Source organism: Crocuta crocuta, unplaced genomic scaffold, assembly GCF_008692635.1.
Source record: "Crocuta crocuta isolate KB4526 unplaced genomic scaffold, BGI_CrCroc_1.0 scaffold108, whole genome shotgun sequence".
NCBI lineage: Eukaryota > Metazoa > Chordata > Mammalia > Carnivora > Hyaenidae > Crocuta > Crocuta crocuta.
In genome coordinates this window covers 9,674,753-9,688,278 of record NW_027532825.1, presented here as the reverse complement: position 1 = coordinate 9,688,278, position 13,526 = coordinate 9,674,753, and the positions used below count along the sequence as shown (strand labels likewise).

The 13,526-nt window shown below is 40.5% G+C and overlaps 1 protein-coding gene across 1 annotated transcript in view; it reads right to left on the bottom strand.

Moving 5' to 3' along the window:
- Positions 1–13,526, bottom strand: part of VPS41 (VPS41 subunit of HOPS complex) — a 184,738-nt gene that overhangs the window by 99,197 nt on the left and 72,015 nt on the right. Inside the window, exon 5 of the mRNA XM_077781123.1 lies at positions 3,331–3,405. Within this exon, the coding sequence (XP_077637249.1) occupies positions 3,331–3,405 (75 nt within the window). The remainder of the gene's footprint in view (positions 1–3,330; positions 3,406–13,526) is intronic.

The following is a 13,526-nucleotide window of genomic DNA, read 5'->3' as shown; positions in this document are numbered from 1 at the left end:
GTGTGTGTGTGTGAGAGTGAGTGAGAGAGAGAGAGAGACAGACAGACAGACAGACACCAGGACCAATTTTCCTTACAATCTACATATTTTCAAAAGAAGGGTGAACAGGGCTTATCCAGTCATCCTCTTTCCTTGNCATGCGGGGGGCGGGGGGAGGGCACCTGGGGGGCTCAGTGGGTTAGGCACCTGATTTCAGCTCAGGTCATGATCTAATGGTTCCTGAGTTAGTTCAAGACCCATGTCGGGCTCTGTGCTGACAGCTCGGAGCCTGCAGCCTGCTTCAGATTCTGCGTCTCCCTCTTTCTCTCCGCCCCTACCCGATCGCTCTCTGTCTCTCTCTCTCAAAAATAAACATTAAAAAATTTTTAAAAAAATAGTGCAGGATGGGAAAGGCCAGTCTACAGTGGGTTAAAGAGTGAATGGTTAGCTAGGGCACCCGGATGGTTCAGTCGGTTGAGCATCTGACTTTGGCTCAGGTCATGATCTCACAGTTTGTGGGTTCGAGCCCTGCGTCGGGCTCTGTGCTGACAGCTCAGAGGCTGCAGCTGCTTCGGATTCTGTGTCTCCCCCCCTCTCTGCCCCTCCTCTGCTCTCACTCTGCCTCTGTCTCTCAAAAATAAATGTTAAAAAAATTTTTTTTAAATAAAATTAAAAAAGGTGTGAATGGTTAGCAATAAAAACAGTTAAGATACATCCGGAGGGCTTGCTGTACACCCAGCACCTCACAAGGTCCCCATGCAGACGTCCGGGTGGGCCCGCTGCCCAGCTGAGGAAGAGGGGGCACTGGGGAGCCAAGCAGTGCGCCCAGCCCAGCGCAGGACAGCGGAAATGCCGCCATGCTCCCAGCCTCTGTGCGGTAACTGCCTCCAGCCTAAGTATTATTGGGTTTCTTTGAAGAAATGAAAATAAATGGAACTGAAGCAATAATCAAAATCAGAACTGAAGTAAACTTTCCTGAAATGAAAACAATACTTCAGTATACGGATCACGAGGACTTACTGTGTTCCAGACAAAATTAATGAAAATAGATCCGAACAAGACATAACTTAGCAAACTGAACTACAAGGGCCGGATGCTGTTGTTTTATTGTTGTTATTATTATTAGTCTAAGCTCCAAGGCAGGACAAAAAAAAAAAAAAATTAAAAAGGTTTCGTGAAAGAACAAAAGTATGCTAGCCTTAGACATGTCCACAAAAATAAAGGTCAGATAAAAGGGAACAATATCTCCAAAATTTTAAGAGAAAGTATCTCCACCCTGCACTCTACACTTAATTGATTCTAATTTATGAATGAAGGTGACATATTTTTATCAGGGGGTCTTAATATACTAAAGAAAGAAAAACCACACCGGCCATATAAAGATGTATTAGATCTAGATATCTTCAGTTTATCTTTGTAATAACCTTTATGTGTTTATCATTACTCACCACTTTGCCAGATCATTCTAACTTAGCTGCTCAATTTTCACAATACTGGCTAGCTTACATAAATTATGTGTGCCAAAAGATCTATTTTCAACTTTATTAATGCTGATTTATTTTCAGTTTTATGCTAATAAAACATATGTGAAACATATACATTTAAAAATGTATCCTGAGTTGGGGCAGCTGGGTGGCTCAGTCGGTTAAGCGGCTGACTTCTGTTCAGGTCATGATCTCGCAGTTCGTGGGTTCGGGCCCGTGTAGGGCTCTGTGCTGACAGCTCAGAGCCTGGAGCCTGTTTCTGATTCTGTGTCTCCCTCTCTGTGCCCACTCCCTACCCCCGACCACCCACATGCTCTTTCTTAAAAATAAACATTAAAAAAAATTTTTTTTAATGTATCCTGGGTCAATACCAAACTATGACAGTAAGGAACAGTACTAACATGAGATTAAAGGTATTTGCCAAGAAGTGTACCAGATGATATCTGAGGGTCATTATCCACCAGACAGAATTAAAATATCTCACTCTGCCACAGAGAGTAATTCTTCAACATTTAAAGCTTTGAAAATTCCTTGATGACGTATTATAATAAAAATCTTTTTTTTCAATTTGGAAAATCAATGTTTTCTTTCAACCAAATCCGTTCAATTAAATTGTCCACAAGGACTTTTTTGTGCTGTTTTGTTTTAAGAGAATAAAATAAAGTTGATTTTTCTGTACAAATCCATGAATGTAAAAAGGTTTCAACAGTTTGGATAATTCTCAATTTCCGTACATACCGACTCTTCCCTCAACTCTGTGACAATCTAGCTGACCACAGAATTTTAGAAAGTAGTGCAAAATCTGACCATGCTCTTTGGAAAGCACAGCATTTTGATTACTGTTTCAAAAGACTCTTTGGGCAACATTAAACTTGGGCATGTAAAATGCATTCTTGTGTATCCAGAGGACTTCATTTTTCTTTTGTTAATAGATTAAATGGGTATAAATTTTTTACGTGGAGTACATGGTTTTTCATTTACTCATCTTAATGACCCACTGAATTTAGGTCATGTAAAAATACAAAGTCAGATTAGGAAATTGCACTCTACTCGGTCAGGAACATGGAAGATTCTGGAAGGGCTCTTTGCGTACTTTCTTCTGAAACTCTTATTTTAGGAGAGTAGCTTAAATACATGGTGCATGAGAATGTTATCATTGCGGACCAACATTAGAAAAGACTTCCATCGACTGAAAAACAAAAAAGACATTCTTATAACTGGAAAATCAATCACCGCAGCCACTAAATGTCACAGCTCAACACAAGCAGGAGGCACTGATAATTGTTAGTTACACCCGCACAAATGATGTATGTCCTCGGTTGAGGAAGTGGGTGCCAGGTTTTTAGAAAACTGTACATATATTGATTTTACATTTATTTAATGTGGCCATTGTAAGACGCTTTATTCTTCTGATAAACTATGATTGCTTATCAAAAGATTCTATAATTCAAGAGAAACATTCATAACTTGTGTGGAAATGAAAACCACCAGCCCACAGAAATCATACCCACAAAATCCAATTTTGTGGATTTATGGCAGAAAGGCATTAAGCTACTGTCTTGCAGGAACTGCAGACCTGTCACTGAAGTGTAAGTGGCACAGGGATAATGATTAAGGTGACACGGCGCCCTGCCACAGCTGTTAATCAGCTTAATACTGGTTACATTATTGACATTCTTGTAATTACTTTTCCTAAGGCACATTTGTGCAAAATATATTTTACTTTAATTATGAGCAATCGGAAGCAGGTCCAATACCCAAAAAGAAGAATTTGGGCTCTCCTAGGGCAGGGGTGCGGCAGGCGCCTGAGCTGGGGGACAGCCCAGCCCTCAGACGGCTCCCGACACCACGCACGTCGCTGCCGTACCTTGCCGTCCTCGGAACACACACCCATGTGCTCTCCACTTTCGTCCAGGCTAATCTGATTTATCTTCACGGGACTCTATTAAAAACAAACAAACAAACAAACATGTGAAACTTCAGGAAAATACCTATCAACAACCAAATGCCTTGGCTCTTCATAACCGCTGAAGTGATAATAAATCATCTCTTAGTTTAGACGCAGGAATGCAACACATGGTTTTTGCAGGTGAAAATGGTGACAAAGTGCTTTGGTCTCACACACGGATGAAGATTTCCTCAAAATTATGTGTTTCACGTGCTTGAAGTCCCAACTAAGATGTTATTTTCGTTACAGGTTACATGTCTATTTATTTGTTCCGTTCTATTTATTCCACACTCCTAAAATTTCTTCCCAAAGAACACAACAAAAGCCAAAATAAAAAATCAAGACATAAAGAAAAATGTTCACTGTTTTAGTTCGGTTCACCAGCCACTTTATTTGTGCTTTTCTCACAAATCACTGAATCAACTTCGTATTCGTATTTCATGCTTAGTACTTTCTGGAGGGAAATCCACAGGGTCTAGTTGATATTCCCTAATTTGTTCTTCCTATTCTTTCCAGTAATCTCAAATTTAAAAATTCTGTGAAGACCGAACACAGGCATTCTACTTTGGATGTATTTTCCCAAGTGTAAATACCCAACTGGACTTTTACTCTTTTTCACAGCTTTCTGGTTCTCTATGAAGACAACTGTTTACTTACTACAGTATTCATATAGGTAGATTTCTAATAGAAGTCAAAATTGGTAAATGTTGGGGGCGCATGGGTAGCTCCGTTGGTTAAACATCTGACTTCGGCTCAGGTCATGATCTCATGGTTTGTGAGTTCAAGTCCTGCATCAGACTGTGTGCTGACAGCTCAGAGCCTGGAGCCTGCTTCAGATTCTGTGTCTCCCTCTCTCTCTGCCTCTCCCCCATTCATGCTGTCTGTCTCTCTCACTCTCTCGCTTTCAAAAATAAACATTAAAAAAATTATTTTAAAAATGGTAAATGTTGACAATAGTAAAAAATGGCCAGCTTTTGTTTTCCTTCTTTTTTTTAATTTTTTTTAATTTCTAGGAGAGAGAGAGAGAGAGACAGCGTGAACAGGGGAGGGTCAGAGAGAGAGGGAGTCACAGACTGAAACAGGCTCAAGGCTCTGAGCTGGCAGTCAGCACAGAGCCCGACGCGGGGCTCGAACCCACCAACCATGAGATCATGACCTAAGCGAAAAGTCGGACGCTTAACCGACTAAGCCACCCAGGCGCCCCTGTTTTCCTTCTTAAATAATTGCAGTTTCCAGTTATTTTACACAAAACATGATAGAACAAACTAACCATGGAGAGAAAAGTAAGTCTTCCTCAGTTATGACAGAAGTCTGCAGATTAGGTTTTCAGGTATCTAACCTGAAGATAAGCTGGCTTGTTGATGAGAACAAATGGAAATACACAAAATGGGATGTTCCTTTCTCAGTGGAAAGTATCTCAGAGCTAGTAAGCAAAGGTCATGGCAGAGCGAGACTCCCAGACCTCAGAAGACCACCCACTCACCGAATGATGATGGTGAGAGAAACTCCCCGGTCCCAGGAGGAGACGGCTAACCCCAAAATCTTTCCCCATCTCGATCACACACAAGCAACACCACCTATAAAATGTAATCTTTGAAAAACAACCTATCTCCTTACAAATTCCTAGAATGTCAAAAGAGGAAAAGATCTTGAAGACTGAAAAGCTGATCCTTTTGACAGAAGAATAAACCGAAGCCCATGGACAAGAATCACAGTAGAGACAAGCCAGGGATCTGACCCTGAGACCAGGGGACAGGTGTCCTGTAAAGGGAATGCTGTGATAGGCAGCAAGGAATACAGAAAACCAATCTTCTTTGGATAAATGCTTTCCTCCTAGAGTATCTTCTGTTACTAGTTCCTCAATTCTCATCTTTTGCTCGTCATTTTTTTCTCAAAGTTTATCTATTTTGGGGGATAGGCAGACAGACAGAGAGGGAGAGAATCCCAAGCAGGCTCCATGCTGAGCATGGAGCCCAACGCAAGGCTCTATCTCATGAACTGTGAGATCGTGACCTGCGCTGAAATCAAGAGTTGGACACTTAAGCAACTGAGCCACCCAGGCGCCCCACAACCAACATTTTAATACCCATTTTACTCTTGGCAAATATAAATCCCATATCCCCCAATTGTAATTTATTTGGCATTTGGTTGTAATCTATCTCAAGTTATAATTTAATAGGTGCATGTAGCCTGATCAACACCAAGGTTTCCTGTCCGGTCCAAAACAGTAGCATCCACATGTGGCTGTTTGTATAGAAGGTTAAATTAAAATAAAAATTTCACTTCTCGGCTGTGCTGACAGATGCCAAGTGTTAACTGCCACGTGTGACCAGCGCCTACTGTCCAGAAGGCACACGAATCATAGAACATTTTCATCATGGCGACGGTGCTGTTCCAGGACTGCAAAACTAAGCCCCAATGCCGAACGTGATCCTTCTTCGTAAGCCCTTCTTTACGACAACTGACAGTAAGTAGTTTTTTCTTCCCATATACATGTCAAAACGTATGGGATTTTCTTCTTGGACTCTGGTACCGTGCCAGTCTCACTGGAGTCCTAGCGTATCGCTTCCAAACACTTGGCCACACACGTTAGCTGCTCCTCAGGGGAAGGCAGCCGGCCTACGATGGTCGTGACCCCCACACAGTAAGGAAAAGGAGGCCTCAAGGGTCTGTGAGCTGTCCGGAGCCCCAGTACTTCTCAGTGGCTGGGCAGCAATGAGCCAAGCTTTTCCTTACAACCTGTTTCTTCCGGAGGAGAATCCACAGTGACAATATTATGAGGAAAATCAGACCTACGAGGCACGAAGATCCTCTTTCCCTCACATCACTGAGAGCAACAGAAATGCGTTTATTTTTTTTCTGCCAATGATCAATATTTATTATTTCCCCAACCGCTAATAAACGTAAGCGTTTTTCTTAAGTCTGTCGGCTAATTAACGTGCTCAAGCAGCTGAGTTTGTTCGCAGCTCTCACTCATTGTTCTGTGAATGTGTGTGTTGGTTTCTGGTTAATTTCCCTTTTATGTTTAGGGCATGAGGTCAGGGTACAATGCCTCACCCAGACACTGTATGTGGTCTCCTCTTTTTTTCTCCCCTTTTTACTGCAAGATGGCTATTGTTTTATCTCTTATTTCTAATGCTTAAGTATTTAATCCTTTGAGGACTCATTTTCTTCCAAAAGGATATCCAGTTGGGCTGGCCCCATTAAATAATCCATCCTTCACCTGAAGAGAACTAGGTCTGCCGTACAATGAATATTTACCAACACTGAGATGACCCTGTCGGTTTTCAATTGCGGTCTCCTCTGTCCATGGCTAGATCAATTTACCACTGACTTAATTATAACGTACATAATATGTTCTCCTATGTGGTAAGAGGCAAGACCCAGTCACAATTCTTCACTTTCCTTGGCTTTTCTCAACTTCCATGTGAAGTTTAAGAGGAAATGACCCTCATGTTACTAAACACAGTGGTCACTGTTCACGCCTAGCCTACTTTACCTAATGTGGGCATGGGACACTGCTGCTAACTGCTTCCAGGACACCATACTTGTCTGGTTTGCCTTCTAAATTTCTAGCTCTCAGCACAGAGCCCACCTTGAATCCTGTCTCCCTCTCTCTCAGACCCTCCCAGGCTGGCTCTCCCCCTTTCTCTCTCTCTCTCAAAAATAAACGAATGCTAAAAATGTTTTTTTGCTTGCCTCTTTGTCTCCCAGTCTCCTGATTTCTGTATTTCATGGTTCAGTCTGGCAGCTCTTCTGACACATCTCTATTTGATTTGTTCCTTTGGTTATTTCCTTCCCAGCCATGAACGGACTCCTGAATTGCAGCTCTAGACTGGGCCTCTCCCTATTTCAGAACAATGGACTTGGATGCCCAACAGGCATGTCAACTAAAGCATATCCAGACCCAAGATCCTGAAGACTCTCTTAGGAAAGGGCCCTTTTTAATGCTTTCCTCATCTCAGTCAAGGACTACATTCTTCTGGCTGTCAGGACAAAAAACCTTGGAGCCATTCTTGACTTCTGTTTTTCTTTCACACGCTGCTGTGTGTCTGTCAGCAATTCTGGCCATCTCTTACACCAAATTTACCCAGACACTGACTGCTTCCACCAGCCTGGTCCAGGCCACCATCATTCTTGTCTGGATTATCCTAACGGTCTCCTAGCCGGCCGACATGCTTCTGCCCTAACTCTCCCACTAGTCTGTTCTCAAAAACTGACAGTTCATGGCTGATCGGATAATGTCATTCCTTTTTTAAAATCCTCCCATAAACTCCCATCTCAGGATAAAACCTGAATTTTTCACTAGGACTTGAAAATCCTAAACAGCCTGGCTCCGGCCCTGCCTCGTTCTCTCTCCGCCAGCCATGAGGGCCTTCTTGCTGTTGCCCTGACTTCGAGCCTTTGCACTTGTTTGACTGCACCCAAAATGTGCTTCAGCCAAATCTGAACTCGGAGTCCCCTTCTCAGGGACACCTGGCCAGCGATCTAAAATTCCGTTCACCCAAACATCGCAACACCTTCACTGCTTGTTCCCCCCATCATAGCACTCACTACTATCTACCTTACTATGCAGTTTACTGATTTATCTCATTTACTGTCAAACTCACTCATTATGGTATTAAATACATGAAGGATGGTTTGAAGGATAAAAAACTCCAATCACAAATTCTTCCAGAGAACAGAATATATGCTTCCCAAATTATTTCACCAAACCTGTGTAACCTTGTAATAATAAAACTCAACAAGGATATTAAGAGAAAGGGAAAGTACAAATGAATCTCAATCATGAGCATAAATGAAACAATCTAAAGGAAATATTAATAAAGTCAGCATATATAGAAAAAGGATGTTTACTCCAGAAATACTAAGGCTGCTATAACATACGGAAATTAATATGTTATAATTTTCTGCATCAATAAAGTAAATAAGGGGGCGCCTGGGTGGCTCAGTCAGCTGAATGTCCAACTTCGACTCAGGTCGTGGTCTTGAGGTTTGGGAGTTCAAGGCCCGCATCAGACTCTGTGCTGACAACTCAGAGTCTAGAGCCTGCTGTGGATACTGTGTCTGCCCCTCCTGCCCTCACACTCTTTCGCTCTCTAAATAAACATTAAAAAATTTTTTAAAAACAGCACAGAAATGAGAACTATCAGAAGATCATCTCAATAGATGCAAAAAGTGATCAAACTCAACAACCATTCATGGTAAAAACTCTTGGCATAAAAAGAGAAAAATTCCTCATTCTTACTTAATGGTGAAATGTTGAACGTTTTCCCTTTGAGATCTTTACAGTATTGACTCTTGTAATCCACAAACCTGGAGCATTTCTCCATTTATTAGGCCTTCTTTACTGTCTCTAAGTAAAATTGGATACTTTTGTTGTATTCTGGGAACAGTAATGCAGTGAGCATCCTTTTCTCGTTCCTGATATGTATAATGAGATTCCATTCACACAACATACAAAATGGGCAAGGGCGCCTGGGTGGCTCAGTCAGTTAAGTGTCCAACTCTTGGTTTTGGCTCAGGTCATGATCTCAGAGACTCGTGAGCTGCTGAGTTTCAACCCCGCGTCCTCGAGCTCTGCACTAACAGCATGGAGCCTGCTTCGGATTCTCAGTCTCCCTCTCTGTCCCTCGCCAGCTCACACTCGCTCTCTCAAAAAATAAACATTAAAAAACCTCGCAAAATTCCAAGATAGTGGATAGGTGGTACACAGAGAGGGCAGAAAATGGCAAGGAAAAGGTTAGCAATTTTAACTATGAAGGTCAGTGCAGTGGGGTCCCGCTAAGGAAACTGTGAGGGGGTGCCATGGAGAGAATGTAGGTCACATGGTCTATTCTCCAGAATGTTAGTTACGTGACTGTTTATTTTTTATAACTATTTGTTTTACTGCACATTTTATGTGCTTTGTAAACCTGTTCTTCACAATAAAAATAAACATTAAAAATTTTAAAATAAAATGAAGAAGAACTTGCCCATGAAAACATCTAGGGTCAATACCATCAAAGATTTCTTTCTTAGATTATGTTTTGCTCCCCATAACTGTCAAGCAACTTGAAAGTTCTTGTTCTATTCTGGTCATCTAGATTTTCCCAGAAAATACTGCATTTCATATTGTTAGTGCTAAAAATGTTTTTATTTTACCTTTTATTGTTTTCATATTTTAATAACACTAATGACACTACTACAACCACTACTAATAAATTAACATTTACTATATGCTTATTACGCATCAGGCTCTAAGAGTTTTTTTTTTTAATTTTTTTTTTTTAATGTTTTATTTATTTCTAGGAGAGAGAGAGAGACAGCGTGAGCAGGGGAGGGCCAGAGAGAGAGGGTGTCACAGACTGAAACAGGCTCCAGGCTCCGAGCTGGCAGTCAGCACAGAGCCTGACGCGGGGCTCGAACCCACGAACCGTGAGATCATGACCTAAGCGAAAGTCGGACGCTTAACCGACTAAGCCACCCAGGCGCCCCATCAGGCTCTAAGAGTTTTATACTTATACTACTTAGTCCTCACAATTTGAAGAGATAGGTACTATTACTTTTCCTATTTCAAATTTTCAAATATGAAAAAATAATTTTAATGTTTTCTATTTTCTTAATTTCTATTTAATCTATATTTACTTTCCTTTTCTATTTAATCTATATTTACTTTCCTTTTTTGTCTTAGAACAATTTTATTGACCTTATTGTAATTTCCTGACATTAATAAAGTGCACATTAGTTGTTACTGCTAATCTGTTAATCATAAAATAACCAAATGTTTGGCATTTGCCTTTGAGTACACCAACTGGCCAGAGGCCAGACAATAATATGTAATTGCGGTAACGATTTCCTCTTTGAGAAAATTAACACTTTGTTTTATTTCATATCTAAGGATGGTGACAGTTATCTGCTTATTTATCTCGTTATTAATAAATCCCTAGTATAACTACAGTTGTGGTCAGAAATATGTTTTAATTTTTTTTAATTGACTGCTCTCTGAAACTTAAGATGTTATCATACCAGGGGTGTCTGGGTAGCCTAGTTGGTTAAGTGTCTGACTCTTGGTTTCGGCTCAGGTCATGATCTCATGATTCGTGAGGTCTATGGTCAGCAGAAAACCTGCTTGGTATCTCTCTCTCTCTCTGTCTCTCCTCCTCTCCCTCTCTCTCTCCCTCTCTCCATGCCTCCCCAGCTCGCACACATGTGCTTTTTTTCCTCTCTCTCAAAATTCATAAACATTAAAAAAAAAGGTATCAAAGTAACTCATATTCTCTATTTTGTGGTTCAAAATATACATATGTTTAAATCATGTTATATTATTTTCTATATATCCTCATTTACTTTTTTCTTCTTGATCTATCAGAGACTAACAGATTTCAACAACTTCCCACTACAACTGCAGTAAAGTTTGCTTTGGATATTAGATGTCCTGTAATTTGGCACAAAGGTATAACTGATAAAGTTTCCTTATACCTCTGTATGTAATCAATATGCTATAGGGTCTCTTAGCAAATATGCTCTTTTGCCTTCAACTCAACTTTTTCCTCACATTTTTATTGCCAACATGCTTAATATTTATTTCAAATATCAAAGCTGAGGCTATTTTTCTTTTAGTTAACAGTGAAGTATTTTGTAATTTTTAGAATTGTTTCCCCATTCCGTTATTACTCTTGCTAGGCTCCTTAAATTCTTTTCTCTTGCCCGTCTAGGAAGAATTTAAATACTGTTCGTTCTGTTTGTATCCTGTTACTGATTATGTTTAAATTTTTATGAATTTTACTTTGCCTCTCACTCCAAATCAATGCAATTGTATACACTGGCTCAGTTAGAAGATGAGGTATTTACTACATGTTTATTTTCTACCTCCTCCCTTTCTGGATTTTAAAGTCAAAGTAGAAATATTTTATATTTCCTAAGTCACTTCAAACAGAATGGGAGAGAAAATCTAGTTAATACATTGGTAAAAATCACGACCCTAAACTGTAAGCTCTAAGTATGAATCTAGAGGAAGGAACTGGTAGCTAGTGGGATGTCCCTAATTTTAAAACGGATTCAAAAGATGTCAGTAAAGGATTAGGAATACTTGCCTCTTGCGTACACTGCAAATAACTTAATAGCCTATTGCACATTTAAAAGTTTCCTTTAGTTTTTGAGAATATTTAGCTTTTTTTACTCATCTAAATCAAGTAAAGTCAATTCACACACACAAAATGGTACAAATTATAGGTAGACAACAAGAGTCAACCTCAATAATAACAAATACATAAGAATTGGAGGTATTTTGTCTATGGAATCAGCAAAGATTGTTTAAGTTTGGCAAAGAAACCCCCAAACAGACACTCCTCATACCCCACTGGTGTGGATCCAGATCTGGAGAAACTTTCCTAAGGACCACTTGGCACAGTGTGTCAAAACTCTTTAAAATGCGTGCTGCCTATTTGACATGAGAAGCACTAAGGTTATTTTGCAAAGATGCTTTCCACAGGGTTTCTTTCCTAAGGCCCTAGGAAAGAGAAAGGATCTCAGTTTCTAAAAGCAAGGAATGTAAATGATGAAAATTAAAAGAACAACAACAACAACAACAAACAACAACGAAGTTCAAAAGATGTATATTACATCATAAAGATTTTGACTTTCCCCAGAGAGAAGTGCGGCCTTTGCCCTTGGCTTCTGGGAGAGCATCGCTGTCACACCTGCACACCTGACTGGAATGCCTGCCTCTGTTAAAGGTGAAAGACCTGACGGTCTATCAGTGGGCCTTGCCAGGAAGACGAACCCTGTGATTTCAGGTGGGGGCTTGGGGTCACAGGGTATCAACCAACCCGGAAGCTGAATTCAACCACGTGGACAACCCATGAACCAACCATGCCTACATAACTGATTCCCAATAAAACCCCTGCACCCCAGTGTGAGCTCCCCTGGTTGTCATATACCTATACCAGGGGGTAACATGTCCTGAGGACAATGCCATCCTGCATCCCAGGGTCTGCCCTGCGTCTCTTACTCGAGCTGATTTTTTTTTTTTTTTTACTGTATCCCCTCTTAGTAATAAACTGTGAGCATAACAACTTTCAATGAGTTCTGCGAGGCCTCCAACTAAGCATCAGTCAGGAGAGTGGAATGGAGAACCTCCCAGATTCTGTACCTGGTGCTGGAAGTCTGCAGCATACTCACTCACCTGGAAGACTGTGCCCTCAACTCTGACAACGTGGCTAGCTCTGAGGAAACACGATCCGTTGTTTATAAATATGACTATACCAACAGGTATTTGTACATAACAGATGTGACTGGAAGTAGATACTCTAGAATATTAGCATTGGTCATATCTGGTGCCGAGATACTATTATCGTTCAGACTGTCCTTTCCTATGTTTTGCTAGTTTTCTGCAAACATATATTTGTTTGTGATTCAAAGATAACTGTTTTTAAATGATCATGTAGTCCGTTCATTCACTTAAAACCAAAAGGATACCAAAACTGATCTTAACTGGTAAAGCCATCACACCTGCAGCATCTATGTTTTTTCTAAAGAGACAACTGAGTATCATCCCTGTGCACATCAGTTTCTATTAACAGTCCCATAATAGTTGATCAAAAACAAATAAATAACAGGATTTCAACATTAAAGCTGTCAACCGGTTGGTACAAATAACAGGTCTGGCATCTATGATCATGTCTGCCGGAAGCAGGGACAAATGCCTTACACATATGTACCATTTCCACATATTTGAAATGAACAACAGGAGAAAGAGAAAGGGTACAGGAGGGGAAACGGAGTAAAAGATTCTGTCTTTCTTCAATATGGAGTTTTCTGATTGCCTGTTTTACACGCAGAATTTGGGGGTGGGCAGATGAGGGGGGTATCTGCCAAGATGGGATACTGGAGTAGATGTAGACAAGAAAAAGGGACCCGAGTAAAAAATAAAATAAAAAAAGACCAGAGAAGAATGGCCTCAGCTGTATTTTCCATTAGCTACAATTTTATTCCTAATGGAGACATGTTTGGAATTCTGGACAATATAAGTGAGTTTGTTCAAAAATCAATAATGTCAAGCTGACACTATAGAACATACAAAAATGTTTCCTTAATGGAACAAAAAAAAAAAAAAAAGAAGCCTGAGTAAGCGG